This window comes from Rissa tridactyla, chromosome 1 (genome assembly GCF_028500815.1).
Source record: "Rissa tridactyla isolate bRisTri1 chromosome 1, bRisTri1.patW.cur.20221130, whole genome shotgun sequence".
NCBI classification, from domain to species: Eukaryota; Metazoa; Chordata; class Aves; order Charadriiformes; family Laridae; genus Rissa; species Rissa tridactyla.
Window position 1 is genome coordinate 177,441,810 of NC_071466.1, and position 26,055 is coordinate 177,467,864.

A 26,055-nucleotide genomic window follows, 5' to 3' on the forward strand; every position below is an offset into this window, starting at 1 on the left:
TATAATCTTCTATTCCCTTCATTATTCAGGGGTATGGTAATAGAATGGCATGGTGATTGGCCCAGCTGCAACAAATCCAAGAGGTTAAAAAGAAACCTGTTCATCAGCTAGACATCCACATGCATCTGAATTTCATGGCAGATGAACATGATTTTTCCTTTGTAAGAGGAAATATGATGTCCACTGTAAAGTTATTAAAATGCTTTCATTTCAATGAGGAAGACAAATTTAATATTCAACAAGATGTTTTAAAGTTCAGAACTTTTGATCAGTTTAGAGCAACTTATGTGTCTAAACTGGAATGCTGCCACTTTTAAAGATACTCTTGAAAAGGGGCAATTGCTTGTAGTTTTGTGGTGTTTCTTATTATTTTAAAGACGATTGCATTACAGAGGTGATCTCCAAGGACACTCTACCACTCTTAAATGTGCTTTTATTTTTTTTTTAATGAAGCTTTCAATATGTAGTCTTTTAGTTGGCTGTGAGGTTGTGAGGTCTGTCTGAAGCCTTACCTTGGAATTAAGTATTGTAGCCCAGGATTTTCCATGCTTTTCACATCTAGGAAAGAATCAGTTAGAGAAAAATGGGAATTTCTTGTCCACCTGCCTGTCTAATTGTTCGGCTAATTTAAAAATGGCAACTGTAGAAAAAGCAGGTTTGCCAATGTAAAGTTTAAGAAGCTTTCCGTGTCAATAGTTGATCCAAAAGGCAGAATGAATAAGGGTACCTTACTGGGGGAGAAGAAGGTTAAGCTCTGTGAATGTGGACTGTGCTGTGCAAGCTGAGAATGAGTTCTGGCCCATATTGATACAATTAATGTCTGTTCTTATAGAGAAGCATGAAAAGGCAAGATCAAACTTCATAGCCCACCTAGCTTATCCTTTGTTTCTGTGCCTGTTTTTTTTCCGTTAAACCTTCAATTTTGCTAGGATAAGAGAATTCCCTTTATCAACCTTAAATGTTTCAGGGTCTGCATGAAGAATTGAAGAATTCTTCAGTTCTTGTTAAAATGTGATTTATTTATGAATTATGATTTTTACTAAAATAACTAACAGATCCTTGAAAGTGTTGAAGGAGACAATTGTGCTCTGCTTTTTTTTTCTTTTAATTGAATGCAGTATGCCATTCTCCAGTCCCAAAGTGGATAGACTGCTTAGCATTTTAATTGGTTTTCAAGCTGAATTCAGCTTTAATGTTCAAGGCCAAAGACAGGGTTATGAAGGTTAATTATACTTATCAACATTTGGAAACAGTCGATTCTCATTGTATGTGACATGTTAGCACAGTGCCTTTCTTGTGGAGGGGAAAGTGGCTTATAACTTCATGATGTAACTGGAATGCTTGTGGGCTTATCTTGGTTGGGTGGTTTTAATGGATAAGCCTCTCAGTTGTTTTACAGTTTGGTGCTTATGAATGGCATGGAAATATTTAAGTGCCATTCATTTAAAATCTGGATTTTATGAAGTTAATAGCACTCTTGGAGTTGCGAGGTCTTAATTTCATATTCCATGTGTGTTGCAGAAAATCTGGATATGAAAAAGCTTGTTATGAATGTCATAGACTTTCTAAAAGCTATCATGGGAGTATAAAACATGCCGTTGCATTAATAGTATTTTTTCTCAGGTTGTGATTATGGGGAGAGGGCAGCTCATCCTTCTCTGAATTCTGTTGAGGGATGCAAAATGAAGGAACAAAATCCCTACTTAAGGAAACATTGTGCATGCCTAAGTGTTTTTGAGAATAAGGGGCTCTGCATGCAATGGTTTCATTGAAGCCAGTATTAAGAGTGCTTTTGCTTGACAATTTTGAGGAAAAAAACCCAAAACAAAACAAAAACCACCAAACAAAAAAACTCCACCAACCACCTCAAAAAGAACAAACCTTTATTCTCCTACATGTTCATTACAAGACTTCTTGGAGAAATCAGAGTTTTTAAAAATTAAAGCCTTTAGTTTTAAGTGTAGTGTACCTGCTGAAGTTCACTGGTTTGTTTCTGTGACCACTGGGTTTGGATATTCAGTCTGGGCACTCAGTGAATCATGAATTGAAAATGCAGGACCTGAGATTTCTCCAGTCACCCCTTCTGGCATAGCTCGTGGTTGGAAACATGTGGTGCCAGTTATTCTTACAGCTGCTCCTGCAGCAAATCTAAATGGGTACATTGAGTTTTCCTCCTCCTGACATCTCAGTGAGGTGTGTGAAAATGAGCGTCAGAGATGGGATGTGCCCCAGGAAGCAGACTCTAGGCTATGAGTAAGTTGGGACATACATTTCTGTTCAGTTATAGCTCTGAGACTCGGACTATTGCTGCTTAGCTCCGTTTACATTGTGAAGCATGGAAATTGGCGTTTCATTCTTTTCCTAAATGCTAGGCTTTGAAATACATGTGTAAGCTGCCTTCAAGGGAATAAAAAGTGTAATATGATACTTAGAGGTGTAGTTAACTGCTGTGGCAGAGATACAGGGTATTGAATTGCTTTATGCTAATATTATCTTGGCAGTTAAGGTAGTGTTATCTTGGTATTGTGTGTGATTTTAAATATGAAAGTAAACTATAAAATGCTATTAAACTGATAGCTCTTGACAGTTTTGGTGACAATATTGGAATGAAGTAATGCTGTGAAGCAAAGGATGTAATTTTTCTCTTTTAAAAAATAAATACATTCTCTCTTGGAAGTATTATTTCCCTTATTTATTGTAAAAACACTAGCTGAATTTGCTGGAGCTCACAAGCATTGCATCCTTCCTTCCAGGTGTTTGTGTCTGACTTCAGTCTGTCCCTGGACTCCCAGCTGCAGGATGTCTCTTGCAACCTGCACCATGCCGTTCTGACTTGCCTTAACTGGCAGAGTTTTGAGGGGATGGATAGAGGACAGTAGGGAAGCAGGATTCAAAACTTCATATCACGCAGTCCTATGGGATTGCACAGCTGAGAGGACCGCATTCACCTTAAATCACATGCTCAAGCTATCTGATGGCTCTGTTAACCAATTTTATGGGAAGGAGAATTCCCAGTACTTGAGTAGATTGGATGGAAGGGCAGCAGGAGCTGCCTTGTCCATTCAGTATTCATTTGGCCCTGAATGGAATAATTCTTTGTCCCAGACACTAGATTCTTCCTCTGTTTGTTTTCTTCTCTGAAGCATTTCAAAGAACTTCCAAGGAAGTGTCAAGACTTTGTTTTCCTGGCTGTGCTGTATGAAGTGATTTTACAACCACTCCCTATTATCTCAACCATGAATTAATTTAATATCTTCTGTGTTGGTCCCTGAAGCAGAATGTTAAATGTACCTGATAATACGTGGCTCTTGCTACAGAGAATCTTGGTGTCTCCTCCCAGTACCAGGATTAAAAAGGATTCTGCTCTTCAGAAATGGGATAACTTTGGGTACAAATGTGTTTAGCTCTACTGCTTGAGGGCTGGCTTTGACCAGTGAAAGGTTTAGTTTCTATTTTCAGCTCTGGCAACAATTATTTTTATATAAATTGCCTATTTATTGTTGTAAATAGTGTGAGCAGTTGCCTAACGTGCATCAGGCAGCAATATTGAGCTGTTTTTCTGAGGGCTGTGAATTGAAGGTAAGTTGTCACTTTATGATGCTTGTATCACTTCCATAGCTGCTTGTTGTGGCAGGCTAGGTCCTTCTCATCACCCAAAGAAATGTCATGGTGGAGCATGTAATTTGTTGAATAGAAATGTGTGGGGCACCAAGAGGTTACTTGCCAAGTCTGCAACGCGACAGTATTCTGCAGTTCCTGTGGATCAGGTTATATTGTTTGAATACTCTCGGTTCATCTTGTTAAACTAACAGCTATATGAGATTCTTGCAACAGTTCCAAATCAAAGTTGGTCAGTTATTCAGTAGCTTCAGAAAGACAAGCTTGGATGTTTTATGCTTGTCCTTGTTTGCAGTAAAACAGAACCAATTTTCTTTTCAGTAATTTTACCTCTTCTAACTAACTGAACGCTGAAAATAACATCATATTTTTCAGACACTAGCAGTGATGAGGTCTGATGTTTATAGTTAATACCAGGGAATGGTATGCAGACAGGCTCCTGCTTATACTTATTGCTATAACCAAAGTCAGCTAACTTTATATGCAACTTTGGATGGTTGGAAGCAGAAGAGTGTAGAGGGGCTGCACCTGTGGGGATCAGCAGACAGGGCGGGTGACCCAAAACTGACCATCAGGGTGTTCCATCCCATCTGCATCATGCTCAGTATAAAAGCTGAGGGATCAAAGAGTCATACCTCTTTTTTTTTTTTTTTTTTTTTTTCAGTGGTGGGCATCCGAGGAGTACTCATCTGTTTATCTGCCTTTGATCCAGATCTGTGCATTCCTGAATACAGATCTGGAATCCAGTTCCCACCCATCACTGAGTCCAGTCTGGGACTTTCCCAGTGCCTGCCCAGTGACATGATTGTCATCCTGGGAGCTCAATTCCAGGTTTTATATATATTTCATTATTTTCTGATTAATATTATCTTCTCTTTTTATTATTACTATTTTATTAAAGCAGTTTTAGTTTTTTTTTTCAATACATAAGTGTCTCATTCTCTCTCTGAAGGGAAAGTGGTTGAAGAGACTATCTGCCATTTGTTTAGTGGCCAGCCCAGCCTAAACTGTAATGCTAAAAGCACTAGTCCTTGTTAAGCCAGTATAAAGGCTGTTTGAAATATTTGTTCGTGGCTTAAAAACCCACAGAACAACAACAATGAAAAAAACCCCATGAAAAACCTACCTCTCCCCCAATACCCCACAAAAAACTCCCAAACCAACCAACCAAACAAAAAAAACACAACCTCCCTAAAAAACTGACACCTAAAAAACCGACACCTAAAAAACCACAAGTTAGGTTCATCAGCTCATTTTAATTAGGCAAGCAGTAAAGTGAAAAAAACAAACCCTAAACTTGGCATAAACAATGGAAATCTAAATTAGACTTTCTAAATCTTTTTAATAAACCATGATGTGTAAGCCAGATACTATTGCTGCCTGTTTGAACCTGCTGCTACTTCAAGTTAGAATTTCTAGGGTTTTTCCTATTGCGGTAGGCTTCTCTGACCTTTTGTTCTTAAATTCTCATACAGTATCCTGTGTCTTGAAATTGTGGAAACTACCTTCAAGCACTAGTCAAAAGAAATCCAAATGAAGGCCATCTCTTATGTCATTACCTCTATTTTAATATCAGGAAGAGACACTGCTGCCAAGATAAGAAAACTAAATTCTACGTGAGAATAAATGTTAGGTTACTGTTTTAAATATCCACCATGTTTAATCCTGCAGAAAGGCCATTTCATAAAAACCTCTCAAACACAGTATAACTGTATTGCAGCTAAGCATAATGTATCCGTTGTCAAGGAATGTTCTGAGTAAGATTTGATCGCTTTTGAGGAGGACAGTCATCGTATTCCTCCAGGTGACTAACTCCTGCAAAGATGAGGGAGAGACCGTAGGTGAAAAAGGTGGGGGGGAGGTGGGCTCTCATTAAATAGGGGATGGTGTGGTCGTTTGAACACAGACTTGGAAAAATATTCTTGTCCATCCCCCAGCAAGAGAGACTTTTTGAATGTAAATGGTATTGTAACTTAAGTAATACGTGCTCTAATGCCTGAGATAATTGCTTGGTGTTCATATTAAAACTGCAAATTGTTTGTAAACTATTAGTAAGAAAAATGTTTTACAATGACTGTCTGAGCAAGTGCATATTCTGAAATTGTGACAACCTGAAATTTTGCTTCTGTTTGCTTAAATCAGCTCAGAGAGAAACAATGTAGGAAATCAACTGCAATAGCTTTTGATGTAGCAAGGAACCGTCTGTGTGACGGTGCCTATCTGTCCAAAGCAATGTTGCTGAGATAAAGAAACTTCACAGTAGTTTAAGCTGACTTTTTACTTAATTTGCAGTTGGTAAAGAGCACTCATCTGGTCACATATAGTTCATCTGGCAGTTGGTAATTCATTGATCCGCAATAGTACAATCACTTGCAATCATTTATATATAATCTTAGAATAGCTCTCTGAAACATTATTCCTTATGAAGTCGACTATATTCTTGACCTGCACATGAGACTTAAGATATTTCGGTGTATGTGTTCACATTATAACCAAGATGTTTAGAGGGCTTCATCACTGAAGGTAGTATTCTGCATTGTTTGAAGTATTAAAGTAGATTTTCAGCATCCCTTTATTGAGGCTTTTTGAGCACAATGAATTAGTTCTTATACGCTTAAAGTGTTTTTTATAGGCTTGAAATAGTAAATGTGTGGGTTTTTTTTTTTCCTTCCTTTTTAATGCTTTGACTCTGTATTTGACAGTAATGTCTGTCAAGGGGAAAAGAGAAAAATCTTCCTTTTAGGAAACGCAAGGTTGGATTTTGTTTTGGAAAGTTCCATGCAGAGGAAATACGCATCAGTCTTGTGTCTCAGGATGTCAACTGATTCCACTTTGGCATCAGAAATGGAAGGGATTGTTCTGCCACTTATACATCTTGTCTGTGGGAACATCTCTGCTGACTTATCTCACTTTTTCATATCCGAAAAACCTTTAACAACAACAACAACATTGCTTTTCCTTTTGCCTTGGCTTGACTCCCTTCTCTTCCTGCATCGGTTTGCAGTTGGTGTTGGGCGAGTCTGTAGCTGTAGACATAGTCCTTGCCCAGGCTGTTATAGTTGGAACAGAGGTGGGTTAAGAGGTGCCACTTGGCTGTTTTTTACCACTGCTGTGCCAGACCTGCAAGCAGAAAGACAGGTGCAAAGTCCTATGGCCGAGCTCAGTTTAAATGACCTGTGTTTTGAGAGTGGCTGTTCAAAATTATTTGCAATAGTGGGTGTCCCTCTGATGGAAGAGGTTTAGGGAGCACCTGCACAGACAGGCATGTGGGCAGGTCAGAAAGGCAGCAGCTGCAGTGGTGAAGGCAGAGGCAAGAACCAGGTGTGGAGGACTAGTAATCTCTTAAACCGTTTCAGCTGTGTCTAGAAGAGTGTGTGACACTACGACTTCATACATCTGTCAACATGAGAGATAAGAAACCACAGGGAGTACCAGCTGGCCTTTCATCACAGTACAGAACAACTTTTTTTTTTTTTTTACTCTGAGATATTAATTTGAACATCTTGGCTTCTAATGCAAACCTCTTGATAAACATGAGTTGACTGGGTATATGGGGGGATGTGTGTGTGAGGCTATTAGTAGTACCTTTACAGTTCTGAAAGAAAACTTCTGATCCTGTTAGAAGAAAGGCAGGATTCCCTGACTTTAAATTATTAAATTTGTCATGTTGCTTTCTTAAACCTTTTTTAGTTTGTCATCTTTGGGCAGAAAAAATGCAAGGCACAAGTAGCGAATGTGCCCTTAAGTTGCAGGGTGGAGTTCTGAAAAGAAAACAGTTTGCAATGTGTCTAACCACTCAGTCTCAGTGCATCTTTTTTTTCTTCAGAGGCTGTCATTGACCAATCTAATGTTGTATAAAGTTGTGTAAAGTTGGTTATTTTGCTGGTTGGTCCTGTAGCATCTTGAAATGTAAAAATAAAATGCTAGATCTAGCGATGAAAGGTTTGATTTAATCTTCTTTCCCTACTTCAGCACAACAAAGCAAAAAAAAAATCTTCTGAATATTTTATGAAGCTTCATAGGTTTTCTCTAGTTCAAGATTAAATGCAAAAAAAAAAATTTAATGATTTATTGCCTCTCTTGTTCTTATGCTCAAAGGTTGGACTGAGCCCTTGGTAAAACAGGCTCGCGGAGGCAAAGTGGATAGTGGTCTAGGTAACTAGACACCCTTAGGTGAAGAAATAGCCATTTTTACCGTTAAGACGAACAACTAATTTGAATCATGGGTGCGGTCTTGGAAAGTAATAAATCATTAAGACTGGGACAGTTTGGGGAGCTTTGAAGTGCATTACAATGGCCAAAGACTCCAGAACACTTGGGATGTGAGTTTTTTGAGAGGATGTTGGATTGTAATATCTGGAGGTGATACTTACCACTCTTCCATTTTTATCAGGACAAGTTTGCCTGTGGGACACCTGTTTAAGATAGTAATTATTAAAGTTTCAGTGGATATTCAGAAGTTTGCTATCCTCTTCTTGGCATTCATTGCCATCTGTCACTCTCAAAAGATAGCTGAGGTATCTGGACTATGCTTCCGCTTCCCAAGTTTTTTTTTTTTCTAGATGAGAGATATTTTCAACTGTGCTTCAACTTGCCTGGGGTTTTTTTTGATGGCTTGTTTGTTTATAATTTTCTTTTTTTCCCTTCTGAAAACAGTAGTACAAAACCAAAGGAAACAGCTTTCTTTGCATGTGGACTGTTTATTCAGGAAATGAGAAGGCAGGTGATGAAACTTAAGGTGGAAGGAAGTGTTTCATAAGGGTGTAGTTGATGGCTGATAGCATTAAGTGATCACAGTACACTCAAGGGACATACTTGAGGCAGCTGAGTCTGGTGTGGTTATACCTGTAGCAGACTTTTAAGCATTCAAACATTGCAATTGAGAGTTAATGTAACCATGCAGTTTGTCATTTGCAACTTCCCCTATATTATTACTGGTGTTGTCAAGCTCTGCTGTTTGGCCCGACTTCACAATAGAAGTTTAGAATTGAACCTAGAGATTTACTCAGCTCTCAAATTTCTCTTCTAGAGCAGCAGAATGAAACCTCTTCCTGGTTCTTCCAAGTTCTTAATGTGTGTAAGACGCTCAGTTTGAGCGTTGAGGAAAATTTGTGATTTCTTTGTTTACCAGATCTTTTGCAGAATCATTTGACCCTGTTGGCCCCACTCCAGTTCTATCAGTGACTCAGCTTCAGTTCCTGCTTTCTCGGAACCGGTCTTAACAAACACAGTGTCTCTGGCATGCTGTGACATTGTGTCATGTGCAAGAAACTGGCCTGATCTGTGGCTTGTTAATGAAGTGTACTTGGACTCGTGAACTGAGAGAGATGATCTCGGCCTCACACTACAACCAGGGGTTTGTACTTCTTCAGGTGCACTGGATTCAAAGAGCCTTGAAAATAAGACATGTACCTTGATTACCTTCTGTGCCTTTGCTGCTCCCTGGCTGCATGGAGCAAAGTGAAAGTGCCTTCACCCTGTCAATATGATTGCTGAATGACACTTAGATTATTTGAGAGCCTTGGTTTGATCACCCTGGTTAGGTTTAGGATTTAGATTTCCTTTAATCTCTTAAAACTGATCCTATCTCTGTTAGCTCTTAATTTTTATGAAACTTGTTCCTTTTTTTATTTGTAGCACTTGTATACGTTTCTCAAGAGTATTAACTTAAACTTCGTTATGGACTTTACTGAACTGAATGCACTGATAACCACACCTGAGAACTGCTTACCTAGGGGTCATCTGGGGATCCTGGCCAGGCAGCAAGTTGACAGACAGCAATGTGCCCTTGCCACTAAGAAGGTGAATGGTGTCCTTGGATGCATTATACAGAGCATTGTCAGCATGTCAAGGGTGATGGTCCTTCCCTTCTACTCAGCACTTGCAAGGCCAAACCTTGAGTGCTGGCTCCGGCTCTGAGCTTCCCAGTAGAAGAGAAACATGGACATACTGGAAAGAGTCCAATGAAAGGCCATGAAGGATGATTAAAGGGCTGGATCATCTCTTAGATGAAGAAAGACTGAGAGAGCTAGGGCTGCTCAACCTGGAGAAGAGAAGGCTCAGGGAGATTCCATCAATGTGTATAAATACCTGAAAAGGAGGTGTAAAGAGGACAGAGCCAGGCTTTTTCCAGTGGTGTCCAGTGACAGGATAAGAGGCAATGGACACAAACCAAAACACGGGAGATTCCCTCTGAACATCAGGAAACATGTCTTTACTGTGAGGGTGACCGAGCACTGGCACAGGTTGCCCAGGGAGGTTGTGAAATCTGTGTCCTTGGAGATATTCAAAGGCTGCCTAGATGCCATCCCACAAAAGGGGTTTGGGCAAGACGATCTCCAGAGGTCCCTTCCTACCTCAACCATTCTGCGATTCCCTGTGGAATAGCATTTCTGTGGTACTGTTGTATCTCTGCTTTTCAGCAAGGGCCTAGGTGAATTTTTACCCTTCTTGATGCCAATGTAAGCAACTAGGTTTCCTTTCTCCTGCTGTGCCTCCTCCATGCTTGTTGCCACATTGATCTTTGAAGTCAGTTGTTATGCCTGTGTCATCTTAAAGAAATTTACAACATATTCTTATCTGGTACCCATCTTGGTCATTTTAAGTGCATGAACTTATTTTAGCCCTCAAGGAAAGAAGGCAGCCATCCAGCAGAGCTTAGCAGGTCAGTTTTGGAGGTCAATGCCCTGGAGAACGCTTCCCCTTTGGAAAGGCCAGATCAGTGTGCAGTAGCCATTTGACTGTGCAGCCGGTTAGTGGGTCACAGGTGAGGCTGTACCTTGCCTATGGGGTATGATGCTGGAGTGTAAGAGGGTGCTCTGATACTATAAAAGATCACAAAACAGTATCAGAGTGCAAATGCCGTATCTAATGACCATAGGTGATAGTACTTGGGGAGAAAGCTAAAACCTGCCTATATCATACAGTATGCAGGTGTTTGAGTAGCTTGGTCCATCCATTAAACAGAAAACCTATTAGATTCAGGGGTCATCTGTTCCACTTTCACTTTGTGGCTGCACATTGGCTGAAATTTGTGAACTCTTGGGGGGCAGTGAGGATACAAGAGGTAGCATAGCAAGCATCTCAGTGATGAGATCAGGCCAAGACTCTTGAAGAAATTCTCCAAATTTAGTGAAGTGTTTGTACAGAAGTTGATCTTCTGTGGGAGAAAGGGAAGAAGAGTCCTTTCATGAATTGAATTACAGTTTTAATGTTAGAAACATACCTCCAATAGGGTATTACTGCCATGGAGTCAGGTTTAAACTCACTAATATGCCTGGAACAAGTTACATATTTGTTGAGGAGCCTTTCTTATGCTGGAGGAAAAAAAGGCATTTCTTTCCTAATAATCAGTTAAAACAACATATCCGTGCAATAAACACTGATATAACTGGTTAACATATGGAATACGTAAGTCGATACAGAACACTGCCAATTCCACTTGTCTTTGAAGGTGCGAATAAAGGTGTGCCTTCATAGAGACTTCTGACACAGCCAAGGCCTCTGGCTTCTGCTGCTTTTGCTCTGTGGCCTGTGCAACTATACCTCAGAGAATGTAACATCATAGAATCATTTAGGTTGGAAAAGACCTTTAAGATCATTGAGTCTAACTGTTAACCTAACACTGCCAAAACCACCACTAAGCTGCGTCCTTAAACACCACATCTGCACATCTTTTAACTACCTCCAGGGATGGTGACTCAGCTGTGTCCCTGGGTAGCCTGTTCAATGCTTGATAACCCTTTCAGTGAAGTGCATTTTTCCTAATATCCCCTGGTGCAACTTGAGGCCGTTTCCTCTTGTCCTATCACTTGTTACCTGGGAGAAGAGACCGACCCCTACCTCGCTACAACCTCCTTTCAGGTAGTTGTAGAGAGCCATAAGGTCTCCCCTCAGCCTCCTTTTCTCCAGGCTAAACAACCCCAGCTCCCTCAGCTGCTCCTCATAAGACTTGTGCTCTAGACCCTTCACCAGCTTTGTTGCTCTTCCTGGGACATGCTCCATCATCTCAATGTCCCTCCTGTTGTGAGGGCCCAAAACTGGACACAGAACTCATGGTGGGGCTTCACCAGGGCTGAGTACAAGGGGGCAATCGCTTCCCTCATCCTACTCACCACGCTGTTCCTGATACAGGCCAGGATGCTGTTGGCCTTTTTGGCCACCTGGGCACACTGCTGGCTCACGTTCAGCTGGCTGTCTACCGACACCCCGAGATCCTTTTCTGTCAGGCAGCTTTCCAGCCACTCTTACCCAAGCCTGTAGTGTTGTGTAGGGTGGTTGTGACCCAAGTGCAGGACCCAAGGCATACTCTTACAGCTTTTGGGATATCTTTTTTTTTTTAAAGGGTGGGAGTTAGGAAGAAGTAGGAAGTTGCGTAAGACTTTTGAGCGTGCGTATGTATGTAGTTAAAATCCGGTTCACACAGAGTGGGAGCTGGGATTCTTTAGCCTGAAGTAAAGGAGGCTGAGAGGAGACCTTATTGCTCTCTACAGCTACCTGAAAGGGAGATTGTAGTGAGCTGGGGGTTGGTCTCTTCTCTCAAGTAACAGGTGATAGGACAAGAGGAAGTGGCCTCAAGTTGAGCCGGGGGGGTTTAGATTGGATATTAAGAAAAATTTTTTACACTGAAAGGGTTATTAAGCATTGGAACAGGCTGCCCAGGGAAGTGGTTGAGGCACCATCCCTGGAGGTATTTAAAAGACAGGTAGACATAGTGCTTAGAGATACAGTTTAGTGATGGTTTTTGTCAGAGGTAGGTTGATGGTTGGACTAGATGATCTGAAAGGTACCTTCCAACCTAGGCAATTCTGTGATTCTTTCATTGATGCGTTTTGTCCTTTGCTTCTATCAGAGACACAAGCAGAATTTTCCTATTCTTAAGGTGCAGCTAACTGAAAACCAGACTGTTACAAAAAATACCAATAGCTGAAGCAATCCATTAAAATAAATTAAGCTGAAATACAGAGGTTAACATGACAGGTTGTCGATCGTGTGATGAGGTGTACATTTCCCTTCTGCTTTAAATCTGTGCTGCTGAGCTTGTCACCCTAGATCCTCTTCACAGTGGAGAGAAATAGCTTATTTTATGGTATGATTTTTCCCATTGGTACAGCTGCTTTAAAATGAGCAATACCTTTCTAAGTGCCTGTTTGTATCCATTGTCTAGAAAGTAAACATAGGTGACTGGCTGGGATGCCATCATATAATTCTTTTCAAATAATTTCAGTTTGCATGTGCCCTTCTGAACATTTAAGCTATTAAGCATTGTGATTATGAAGTAGGAACATCTGTTAATTAAAGCCAAATCAACCAACCAGGCAGACAACCAAATTGCAAACACTTGTGAATATGGAGAGAGCAGCAAAGGCATGTCATAAATGTCCCCCAAAAGCTAAAAAGATGATGATTTAAATTTGGGGTTGTGTCTTCAAATCTAATCTAGCTGAACTAGAAAAGGGGCACACTTACTCGTGGAAGCACCCCTCTTAATAACCTGGCTGCATTTACAATTACATCTATAAATTCCTCTTTCTACATTGATTGGAAAGTTGCTTCAAAGCCTTGGAGCTCGAATGGTTGGAAGCTTTCTGTAATTTTTCAAAATAAATCTGTTCTCCAAGCTCATACGTACTTGACTTTTTGGCAACATCCTTTTGCTGAGAGATCCCTTTTCCCTCCTTGGTGTTTGTTTTGGCATGTTTCAGAAGCAATATTGTTCACTTTCAACCTTTGTTTTGCCAAGAAAAATAAGCCAAGCTGGCTGCCTACTCATAAGCTAAACAATGTGGGGAAGGTAGTCCTTAACCATTTCTGCACCTGTTTTACTCTGCATGTCTGTTCAAACATAAGCAGGCAGAATTTTCTCCCTTCCTCTCCCAGATAATTTCTCTGCAGGCTTCGGGACCCCGCTGGATTATGAGTTTCCTCAGGATCGTGGACAACCACAAATGCTAAGTATTAGACGTTAGGGTACCTGTCAGATGACACTACTCTCGCGACTGAGGTGGGGAAGGATGTAGTGGCTGTGGCCACATGAACAAATGGAGGAGCAGGATACACCAGGAGTGTTGACAATACACATTAAGAGTTAAAAAGAATGTCTGCTAAAAATAGAGATGGGTTTAAAACCGGTTTAGGGTGAATGTTCCTGTGTCAGGAAAGATCTGTTTATTTGGATAACTGAGTGCGGTTGCAAGTTTGTGTAACTAAAAAAGCCCACTGACTGCTTTAAATATCAGTGTATACGTCAGTTTGCAATGCCATTCATTTTTCATCTTGTTTAATAGAGTTTAGTGTTTCCATAAACTGAATGTGCATGCAGCCTGGTGTTGCTGAATTTCCTGCTAATAATAGAACCTAAAATGGATGCATGGGGGAGAGATGACAAGGAGCAGTCTCCAAGAGACATTACCCAATTCTGCATCCCCGTGCTGGTGTGTGGAAGGTGCGCGTCGCAATGCCTGCCGCCCCGGGAAACAGAGCTGCTGGGGTGAATTCCTCTTTCTGTGGTAATGCCATCTTTCATCTTATTGAGACAAATTAATCACTTGTACTCATCTCCCTTCAGATGTCTACTGTTTCTAATTTACATTAAAACGTCTAGGCTTACGCTTGCCAGTTACCTGCTATCTCAGTAACTACTCAGGTACTTGAGTAAGATCCTCGTCAGCTCTTTGGACTGAGTCATAGGGAACTATAAGCTTTGCAGTTTCTTTAGCGAACAGTCTTTATGTTAAACTTCTTATTAATGTTTTCATTTGTATTTTTGTGGCATATGTTATGGTAACTTGCTATAAATGTGTTAATTCTGTATGTTCTTCCTCAGGGATTTTTAATTCTAATTTGCTTTACAAAATATGAGAACAAAAAATATAATAAAAAAATTGAAAGCAGTTGTACAAATGGTCTTTCTTTACAATGAGATTTGTTTTCTTGAGTGCGTATTTCCTGAGGCAGGCTTTGAATAGCAAAATCTTGTTGTGTGCCCTCCTGGTCCTCTCCTTTCCCTTCTCCTGCACCCAGGATGCTCCTCAGGCTCCCTGGAGGGGCTGTGATGCCTCCTACCGTGTCACCCCCTGCAATCAGCCTCTGTGCTCAGTTAATCTGTTTCTGCCAAAGCTTGAGCTGAAGCCATAGTTTTGTGTATATCCTAAGCACAGTATGCTAAAACTGTAGCTTAAAGGCATGTAGTGATAGGACCGAGGGCTAATGGCTTCAAAATGGAAGAGGGTAGATTTAGATTAGATAATAAGAAGAAAGTTTTCGCTATGAGGGTGGTGAGACACTGGAACAGGTTGCCCAGGGAAGTTGTGGATGCCCCATCCCTGGAAGTGTTCAAGGCCAGGCTGGATGGGGCTTTGAGCAGCCTGGTCTACTGGGAGGTGTCCTTTCCCATGGCGGGGGGGGGGGGTGGAACTAGATGATCTTTAAGGTCTCTTCCAACTCTAACCATTCTATGAAAACAAAGTCACCATCTCCGTGCTACCCCTACTCTTGCACAAGTGTTGGTTTAGCAATCTGATTTGTGACTTAGCTGCTTCCTGCCCCTTCACCGCACCCAAGAAAAAAAGAAAGAAAAAAAAGTAATCCTTGGGCTAATTCTCTGATCAAACACTTGCTCTGACGGGAGGGAAGGGCAGTGTGAGTGTGGCTTCCTGGAGGGTGGGACTGTGCGGTTTTCTCCCTGTGGGATGCTGTCTTTTCTGTTTGGAACAGGCCAGCTTACAGCCGTCTCATCCACTTGTATCTTTTGCTCATGGGAGCCTTGGATAGAGAAGTAGAGCAATGGGCTGTTGATGGGCATCTCTTGTGGGCATCCTATTTTGATCTGCTTCCCTCCTGAAACACACTAAATGAATGAATGGTTAAGACGTGTTTTTTTTCACCGAGTTCTGCTTGATTCCAGACTGTTTTCTTGTCTCACTGGTGACTTCAAATGTGGTGTGAATACTAAGGTTTATCGAACCTTTCATTCTGTAGCAAAAAAAAAAAAAAGTAAATAGGACATGTCTAGAGAACAAGGCAATGCTTTCTGGTGGTGTGTGGTGACAGCCAGCTGAGTGCCCACTCTGCCACAGAGGGTGCTGGTTTGCAAAAATTATTTAATTTCTGTGTTTCGGTTCCACAAAGTAATACATGGTTGTTTCTGGAGTTATGCTGGGAAGCCCTAAACTCTGGATCCTCCAGAATAGCTTTTATCTACCCAAACAGCTTATCTGCTGTGCATGCCTGCGTGGCAGGAGTGGTGTGCTTCTGGGGACTCTGAAACAAGGGGAAATACAGGGCAAAACCTGTGGGTTTCTTTGTTCTTTTTTTTTTTTTCCTTTCTTTTTCGCTTGTGTTCTTCCAGCATAATTTTTCCTTATTTGATGCAAGCGTGGTTAAAAGTAAACGCTTGCCTCTGTGAGTAGCTTTTGTTTTAGCCATTTTATTTGAAACTATCCTCTCCCTCTTTTCCTAAAAAGTTGACTTTTATGGGTAATGTGCATGTCTTGCAAGGAACTGTAACATACAAAGTTACAATAGGAAGCTATTTACCCTCTTAAAACATAGAGGAGAGAGTGTAGCTTTTTATGGATTTCAGCCATTGAAGGTGAATTGTTATATTTTTCTTTCCCCCTCCAGGATGTCGAGTGGCAGGATGGAGGAACTCTAACTGACAGGGAGCCAGACAACACACCCTTTCAGCATGGAGGCCGTTCCGGTTGACGGGGAACTTGATAAAAATTCAGTGAGTAACTTAAATGTGGCAGATGAATGTGAAGGTGCCTTTGCACGGAGAGGGTTAAACGGCTTGAATCTGTTATAGTTTGCTTTGAATTGATACTTTTCTGGTGAATGCATTTGGAATATCATGTAGTATCACCCATCATTTGCTAGATTCTCACGGGAAGAGGGTGGGATGTCAAGAAACATTTGGTTCTTGGATTTGATCCTTGGTGTCTCTGAGTCCCAAAAGAAAAAGGTATCCCTGTCAGTCTTATTAATTGGCACTTTACTCGTTAGTGACTGTGGACAAAAGGAAAAAATGATGTATTTCTTGGTGGAACAGGGAGCAGAAAAGGCAGGAGGAGTGATAATCATATATTGTCAGATTAATTTCAGGTGCAAGAGTTGATAATCTGTGCTGATTATAAAATTTCTGAAGTAGTGAAAATACCAGCTCTTTCTTTTGTGCTTAACAATTTAAAAACAGGAAAGGCTGGTGGGTACTGTGATATTTAATCATCGTAATGTTGAAATTATTTCAGAATTTAATTTTTTCACTTAATTTTTGTGTTATGTGGAAGCACTCTAATAGCTGAACCAGGAAATGTTTTTTAGTTTCCAAAGCTGCTTTCTGATACAAAACACTGCCTCCCAAAGGCAAAATAGGTTAGCTTTTCTATAACTGAGGTGAAGCTCAAGTTTAACACCTCATTATATTTGTGAAGGTTCAACTACTACATAGAGCTATTAAGTCAATCCAAGTGCTTTATTACTGTTCTTATCTGAATTGATGAATTTGGAGACAAACTATTTTGCAGTGCATTAAGAAAATCCTTGGGATTTTTCTGTAATAAACAAGTTCATTGATTTTTTTGCAGGGCCAATACATCTATATCCCAGGCATAACATGCTAGGAGTATCATCTGTCAACTGTGCAATAGGACATTAAAAAAAAAAAAAATAAAATCCTGTCAGTTGAGTTGCTGTGCTCCTTGTTTCCTAAAATGACAAAAAAAAAAGTACTGGTTTACAAAAAACTTCTTAAGTAACTTGAAATGTGTTAGTTTTCTTTTTGTGACAGGCCTTCACAATAGCATGATTTTAAGAAGGTATCTTGAAATAAGGCTTTATATGATTTACCAAGTCTGCTTCAGAAGAATGTGAGGTGTCTACAGAAGAATGTAGGTTATTACAGAGATCTCGTTAGGTTATACAGAGAGAAAATTAGGAAGGCGAAAGCCCAGCTGGAGCTCAACTTGGCCACTAACATTAAGGACAACAAAAAAAGCTTTTATAAATACATCAACAAAAAGAAAGCCAGGGAGAATCTCCATCCCTTACTGGATGCTGGGGGGAAAGTTGCAACCAGGGACAAGGAGAAGGCTGAGATGCTTAATGCCTTCTTTGCCTCCATCTTCAATAGTCAGACCAGCTATCCCTAGGGTGCTCAGCCTCCTGAGCTGGAAGATAAGGATGGAGAGCAGAACAGCCCACCCAAAATCCAGGAGGAAGTAGTCAATGATCTGCTTCTGCACCTAGACGTACATAAGTCTATGGGGATGGATGGGATTCACCCAAGAGTACTCAGGGAGCTGGCGGGAGAGCTCACCAAGCCTCTCTCCATCATTTATCAACAATCCTGGTCAACAGGGGAGGTACCAGATGACTGGAGGGTGGCTAATGTGATGCCCATCTACAAGAAGGGTTGGAAGGAGGATCCGGGGAACTGGAGGCCTGTCAGCCTGACCTCGGTACCAGGAAAGATCATGGAGAGGATCATCTTGAGTGAGCTCTCACGGCAAGTGCAGGGCAGCCAAGGGATCAGGGCCAGGCAGCATGGGTTTAGGAAGGGGAGGTCCTGCTTAACCAACCTGATCTCTTTCTATGACCATGTGACCCGCCTTCTGGATGCGGGGAAGGCTGTGGACGTTGTCTATCTGGACTTTGGTAAGGCCTTTGACACCGTCCCCCACTGCATTCTCCTGGAGAAGCTGGCGAATCATGGCATAGACAAGGGTACTCTTCGCTGGGTTAAAAACTGGCTGGATGGCCGTGCCCAGAGAGTTGTGACGAATGGGGTGACATCCTCTTGGCGGCCGGTCACCACTGGTGTCCCTCAGGGCTCAGTTTTGGGGCCAGTTTTGTTTAATATCTTTATCAATGATGTGGATGAGGGGATTGAGTGCACCCTCAGTAAGTTTGCAGACGACACCAAACTAGGTGGGAGTGTTGATCTGCTTGAGGGTAGGAAGGCTCTACAGAGGGACCTGGACAGGCTGGATCGATGGGCCAAGGCCAACTGTATGAAGTTTAATAAGGCCAAGTGCCGGGTCCTGCATTTCGGTCACAACAACCCCAGGCAACGCTACAGGCTTGGGGAAGAGTGGCTGGAAAGCTGCCCAGCAGAAAAGGACCTGGGGGTGCTGGTGTACGGCCAGCTTAACATGGGCCAGCAGTGTGCCCAGGTGGCCAAGAAAGCCAACAGCATTCTGGCTTGTATCAGGAATAGCGTGGCCAGCAGGAGCAGGGAAGTGATCGTGCCTCTGTACTGGGCACTGGTGAGGCCTCACTTCGAGTGCAGTGTTCAGTTCTGGGCCCCTCTGTACAAGAGGGACATTGAAGCGCTGGAGCGTGTCCAGAGGAGAGCTACCAGGCTGGTGAGGGGTCTGGAGACCAGGTCATATGAGGAGAGGCTGAGGGAGCTGGGCATGTTTAACTTGGAGAAGAGGAGGCTGAGGGGAGACCTCATTGCCCTCTACAGCTACCGGAAAGGAGGTTGTAGAGAGGTGGGTGTTGGCCTCTTCTCCCAGGTGAACAATGACAGGACCAGAGGAAATGGTCTGAAGTTGCGGCAGGGGAGGTTTAGATTGGATATTAGGAAGAATTACTTTACTGAAAGAGTGGTCAGGCACTGGAAGAGCCTGCCCAGGGAGGTGGTTGAGTCACCATCCCTAGAGGTGTTTAAGAAACGTCTAGATTTGGCACTTCAGGGCATGCTCTGAAGGGCAGCGACTGTAGGTTGTTTGGTTGGACTCGATGATCTTAAGGGTCCTTTCCAACTATGAAGATTCTTTGTAAGGTTAGCTTTACCTTTTATCCTGTGTGCTTAGGCACCTGAAGTGTCATCTCAGAATGACTTTTTTTTTAACTGACGGTATATTGTGATTGGCTACTTTAAGCATATCTTATCAAAATATTATTTAGTGGAGTAACTGTCTATCTTAATTGCAGTTACAATGTGAAGTTTTGTGTGTTGTCCCACAACTGTTAAAAACATTTTTGAAAGCTCATCTGGGAGTCTAATATACTTGGTCTGGTGTACACCATAGTAAAAAGTTGAAAATGAAATATTAAAAAAGGGTATATTTTAAGAGAGATTGGACCCAGTAATTTTGAAGACCTTGAGTGTATGCAAATCCTGACACTTCACAGAATTTTTAATTTTTTGAAGGTTTGTGTTTGAGATTTTTCTGTATTTCTGACTGTAGGTACAATCTGATTTTTTAATTTTTTTTTTATTCCATTTGTCTGATTAAAATCCACAAAATACATGAGTTGCAAACGTGTGAAGAATACTGATCAACATTTTGCTACATGGTTTAAGTCCTTTGGGGGGTTTCTAGGAGGTACCTGAAAAAGCCCATTTTCCAGGTGTCAGCTTTCTAATGTGTTATTTGGCTTACCTGTAAAAGAAAAACAGTGGAGGAGATCACAGAACTTGTTATTGTGTGTTTTTCTTTACAGAATCTAGGGAGAAAAGTCTTACATTAAATGCTTTTCCTGTCTAATAATTAGGTTGATATATACTGTATCTGTTATGACAGCTCAGCAAACTGTTTTTGTAGTCTGGCACCATTAAATCAGTGCAGAATACTAGACACTTTGGTTTGAGAACATTTTTTGCCTATTTTTCTACAAAATAATAATTTAATTTAAACAAGCCTCACTGGCCCAGAACTCAGAGCATTACATGGGAATGTTTGGTGTGAACCTTTCTTTTTCTAAATTTTTTATTTAGAAACTTTTCTAGTCAGCTCGAATTTTTACCAAAACATGTATTTCATAACTATGTTGCCTTTGATATAACTTATACAGTCAGTCCTTGCTATTTAAATATATCATCAGACATAAAACTACCTTTTTTTCCTTGAAGTATAGAATAGAGGTCCTTTTTACTGATCAGCTTTGCAGGTTGGGTTAGTGGTCCTGAATTTAAATGTAACATGATTAATCTTAGTGATTTACAAGTATTAGAGAATGTCTTCAGGAACAGTCTGTCTTCAGCAGGGCGAAAGCTCTAACTTGGCTTTAAAACACTTAAACTCTATTAAGAATTTAACTGTAGGTTTAGATGTAAATCTAGTAAGTATTTTTAAAAAACGTGTCTTTCGCAATGTGAGATTCAGACCTTCTAGAATGACATATGTTTTTGCTTTTACCCTAATTTTCAACAGGAAAAGGATTTTGTTTTATAGGACAAGTTGGCAGATACAATTTTTAGATTCAGTAGCAGTTGTTATAAGCTTTATTTCTGAGAAATGAATGTTTAAAAACAGTACTTTTCTGAAGCACAGAGCTGCTTTTGTATGAAAACAGAATTGTGGCTGCTGACTTTTTTGATGGTTTATATTGCTGGTTTTATTCCTTAGTCTTAATCTAAAACTTAGCTGGGAGGAGGGCTAGGTTTTGTATGTTTTGGTAGCAATATTTTTAACTAAATGTGCCTCGGCAGAAGCTAAATCAATCACGTAGTGTTGAGAACCTCCCTTGTCGAAGGACTTGTTCTGTAATCTGTAATCAAAGTCTTCAATTAAATAAATGTGAAAATAAGGGTAGGCAGTGTTTCTGGAAATAAGTGTGTGTTTCTCTTAATTTTATATATTTGGAATAAAAATTGTGGGATGTGATAGACAGGAGTGCCCCGAGGGCATTCTTTTCAGAGAAAACATTGAAGTAGTAAAACTGTCACATTTTGTTCCCTTAGGGGTTTGAATCCTGGATCTGCAGTGATATGAATTGCAGATGATAGAGGTGCAATAGGCTATTGGAAAATGAAGAGGTCTTTTTGTCCAAAAGAGTCTCATTTGAGTATCTTAACATCTTGCATCAATATTTAGAAACATATATTCTGGAAGCTTTAGGTAAATATGCAGGCCCAAATTGTTCTAACAAAGAGAGGGAGTTGACCAGCAACGGAGGCAGTTTGGTGTGTAAACAGAATGTCTGTTGGAGAAGATCAGGGACAGAGTTAGCCAGGCTTGTGTTTCAGCCTCTGGCGTAGGAGCTGTTTATACCAGTTCATGGGATTAACCATGCAATGCTAAAATATTTACATAAAAAGCCCCTGCATCGTCTCGGGTGACGGGTTGCCCTGCTCTGTGGTGTCATGTTGTATCTTGGTCAAGGCTGCTTGAGAGGCAGGCAGTGAGACAGGACCTGCTGCCGTGCTTTTTCACTCTGTTTCTTCAACCTGTAAGTACGCACCGCGAGCGAACATGCTGTCTGAGTCTCAGGAACTTCTGATCCTGTATGTCTGTTAACAATTTATTTTTCCAGTTCTCTTCTCTCGCTTCCCAACTTTTAGTGTGAAATAAAGCAGACCGGTGCTGAATAGTGGTGTTCCCATTCCTTCAGCTGGTTGCTGGATCTCTGTACAGTTACAGCAGACTCCTTTATCTTGCTCTTTTGCACTCACTATTGTCTTGAATCTAAAACCGGCATAGGATAATACAGTTATTGCCAGAACGTAATGTGTTTCCTAGTCTGCAGTATGTTACCTGTACATTAAAATGAAATGCGTCGCCTTAAAAACCGTTGAATTCTTGAATGCGTTTCATGTGCTAGTACATAAGCCTGTCTGGTAAGTCCATGGGTTCCCTTAGCAGTGTTTCACTCTTTGACCTAAATTTAGTCTCTCACAGGGATAGAAGATTGTTTACCAAGTGCGCTTATAATTTATTTCAGCTTCTCTTGTTTAATCAAGTCCTTTTCCAGAAAGTGCAAAATTATGGAAGAAGGGTTCCCTCCCTTCCTTTCCACCTTTCCAAAGCTGTGTACTGCAGTTGTAGTATTCTGATTGCAATACTTTACACTTTCACATTGCAGTTTCAATTTAACACGCCTAAGCAGCTGCGAGGGATAAAAATCCGTGTTTTGAGATCAAGAGCGTAAGACAAGACTCCTGCTTCTGAAGATTTTTCTTTTTCTTTTTCACGTTTCCTGCTGTTTAGTCCTGATAACAGAGAGGCAAGACTGGATCCTCTTTAAAGCAGGGCAAGGATTTCTCTCCTTTATGGAGCAGAAGGTTTTTGCTTGGGATATAGAAGATACAGTATGTTTGGATTTATCTTATTTTTAAGGAGGAAATGTTAATGCTGATCAGTTTGTTTGTTTTCTCCTCCTTTTCTGTTATTTGTGGGTTTCAAAGGTAGTAAATCCTTTAAGACATAGGTGGAACTTACCTTACATCTGAGCACAGTGGGATCTTAGCCCCGATTGTGGCCTTGGGTAGTAATGATTTATAAAAGATTTGATCGAATGTCGGAAAGGAGTACACAGTATTACAATGTAATTACTCTCCTGTAGTGCCTATATTTGATGCATTCAGTGGGACAGAGATCATTTTTTTATACAACTCGATTCTTTGGAAATACTTTGATATAAAATGTCCTCCTAAATTTAAAACTGCGCTGCTTGTCTGGCATCCTAAGCATTTTAAAATGTTACCTGTATTTGTAGATGAACTGAATCTGTGGCTTCTAAGTTCGTGTTTGTGTGCAAAAGCAATTAGGCTTAGATCTGTCATTAGTGGGTGCTTGCACATTACTGATTGCTTAAAGGTTTTGTCTTTCCAAAACACCTGTCTGAAAGTGGAGCAGTTTTGGAAACAAATCTTGTGTTATTTCAGCTTTCTTCAGAGCTTGTCTTCTGAAAACATTCCAGCTAAAAATTTCTTAAAATGTATAGCGTATCAAGTCATGTGAGCACTAAATTGCTGATGGAGAGGTTACACTGAGAATTAGCAGTTGGAGCAGTTGCTGTTTACTAACCATATACAATGATGGCTTCTATAAGCATATTTGTCAGTTTTGTTGCTTCAACTTTTCGAAACTGCTAAGTCTCTTGAGGTCTTGCCTTCGGTATTGAGGTGCATGTTGTATTTTAGTCATGAACTAACACTGTTTTCATTGTCCTTCTTTCCCGCTGCTGCTACTTTTGTGCACTTGCTTCTTCCTGGCCTGGATTTTTTTGTTTGCTGTTCTTCGTTCTTCAATTGTATGTGTGCACAGCATCATGGTGATAACAGAGACTCTCATGGACCATCAAGTAAGTGGCTCCCCTCTCCTACAGTATGTTTATACATATATTCATAATAGCATATATCTTTGCAGATATGGTGTTGGGCTAAATACTGGGTTTTCTTCTGTGTTGTCATTGGGAAGCTGAAGTACAACAGAAATTTACTGTTGGAAAAGTATTTTACCTGGCATACTACTCATCTAAGTGTTTCCCTGCATTAACCATTTTTATTTTTTTTTTAGTGGGAAAAGTTTATTCTTCACCTCTCCCAGTCATGGCTAGAAAATAAAAATAATCTTTTAAATTACTTATCTGGAAGAAAAAAAATATATTTATCAGTTTGAAATGAAACCTTCAAATTTTATTGTAGTGTTGACAATACAGACGTGGAAATAATGGTTCAGAAACAGTTTTCTGTTTGAGCTTGTCTGTTTATGGTGCTATATGTTACACTTCATTTCTGAATATATAAGTTTATTGAAATTAACAGGTGTGTATAGTGTAATACTCAAATAAGGACTGGACCTGGTTTGGTGATAGGGAAAACTTCTGTGTGTATATGTATGTGCATGAAGGGAGCAAAGACTTGTTAGTGCCATCGGTTCATGGGTGTTAGTATAATCGTGTGATTGGCAGAATAATTTTGCCTGGGATTAAGGGTTTGCATATGTGGGAAAGGAAAAGATGTAGGCACAAATTCTTTCTTTCTGTTGAGAAATCTGTGCAGAAGCCATGGCGTTAGATGATTATAGTAATTCAAAAATAATGTGGAATTGAATATAATAAAACTTTTCCTATATCTGATGTCCTTGTGCTATTTTCAAGAGTGTGGGCACTCATTGTAGAAACAGAAGACTGGGAATCTGCCACTTCAGATATTATTTTTTTTCATAGCTTTATCTGATGAAATAAATTGGCTGTAAAGACCTCAATTTGTGTTTCTTCTGATGCATGAATCTTACTGACAAACTATATATTAGTAATTTGATGGCCAGTATGAGGAAATTGAACAAAGTATGTACTATCAACTCTAATAGTTCTGTTGGTATTGAAATGTGCCCTCTAAAGAGTCGCGAGGAGGATTTGATACTTACTAAGTGATGTTTCTTCTCTAAAATAACCCACTACTCATATTCAAGGAGATGGATGGTATGGGTTTAAACTCACACAGGTGAAGGAGAGGATGGATGGAGATCTTCTTTCTCGTGGATGGGTGCTCTGAAATCTGAGTCTGAAAATAAATCACCACTTTGAGGCCATTGGGTGGAAAGAATGGTTGGCAATGCTAATGTATGTCTTGTTGGATACGTTAGGCGTATGCCTAACAAATCCGTCTTTCAAGTTGTGGAGATGGCATGTGAAATCTAAGAAGAATTAGGATCATAGGATCGTTTGGGTTGAAAGGGACCTTTAAAGATCATCTAGTCCAACCCCCCTGCTGTGGGGAGAGACATCTTCCACTAAGCTAGGTTGCTCAAAGCCCCATCCAGCCTGCTCTTGAACACTTCCGGGGATGGGGCATCCTCAGCTTCTCTGGACAACCTGTTCCAGTGTCTCACTACCCTCATTGTAAAAAATTTCCTTCCTATGTCCTATCTAAATCTGTCCTCTTTCAGTTTAAAATCGTTACCCCTTGTCCTGTCACTACAAGCCTTGATAAAAAGTCTTTCTCCAGCTTTCTTACAAGCCTCCCTTATATATTGAAAGGCTGCTATAATGTCTCCCTGGAGCCTTCTTTTCTCCAGGCTGAACAACCCCAACTATCTCACCTTTCTTCATAGAAGGTGCTTCAGGCCTCTGATCACTTCCATAGGTGAGGTGTTCACCAGGAACATTTAAAAAAAAATCAAGTTTTGGTTCTCCTCACCAAAACTCACTAGAAAGTGTGAGTGCTTTGAAGATTAGTCAGAAACTGCGTGTGGTTTTGCAGGTACACTGCATGTACCTGGGGACACCTGAGTCCAAAACTGTAAGTTTCAGTTTGGTATTTTGGGCAAATAAGAAAAACATGTTTGACTTGGAACATCATTTAGTCGTTCATTCTAACTTTTATTTCACAAGTGAGCAAGGTCACTAGAGTAAATGACCATTGCACTCTTTCAGTATCACTATTGGTTTTATTCTGTGAACATAACGAAATTCCAGGATAAAATCATTTCGTGCTTCAGATGAGTTCAAAATTAGTTGTAGGACCGTGAAGCATTGTCAGTAAATGGATGACTTTACATGCAGCGCATTTTTATACAGTTTATAAAATCAGTCCATCAGAAGCTATAAACAGCAGCCAAGGAGCCTCTACAAATTGCTAAATTATCAATTAATATGCACAAATTACATCTACTCTCTTAAAAAGATCTGCTTCAAGCAGTAGGTGTTTGATTTAATGGTATCTTGAAAAATCAGGTTTGTTACTAGCATAACTTTTCCCCC

General features: G+C 40.5%; 1 protein-coding gene across 7 annotated transcripts in view; it reads left to right on the top strand.

Moving 5' to 3' along the window:
* The window catches only part of OSBPL8 (oxysterol binding protein like 8), a 100,314-nt gene that overhangs the window by 17,600 nt on the left and 56,659 nt on the right, over nucleotides 1-26,055 (top strand). For 3 of the 7 annotated variants that reach the window (XM_054187955.1, XM_054187951.1, XM_054187953.1), the window contains exons 2-3: nucleotides 16,243-16,348; nucleotides 23,616-23,652. In XM_054187955.1, coding sequence (XP_054043930.1) covers nucleotides 16,307-16,348; nucleotides 23,616-23,652 — 79 coding nt within the window. In that variant the 5' untranslated portion in view covers nucleotides 16,243-16,306. Of the gene's footprint in view, nucleotides 1-12,269; nucleotides 14,127-16,242; nucleotides 16,349-23,615; nucleotides 23,653-26,055 lie in introns of those variants that run through there. The other 4 variants (XM_054187954.1, XM_054187957.1, XM_054187959.1 and 1 more) reach the window with 2 other exon arrangements.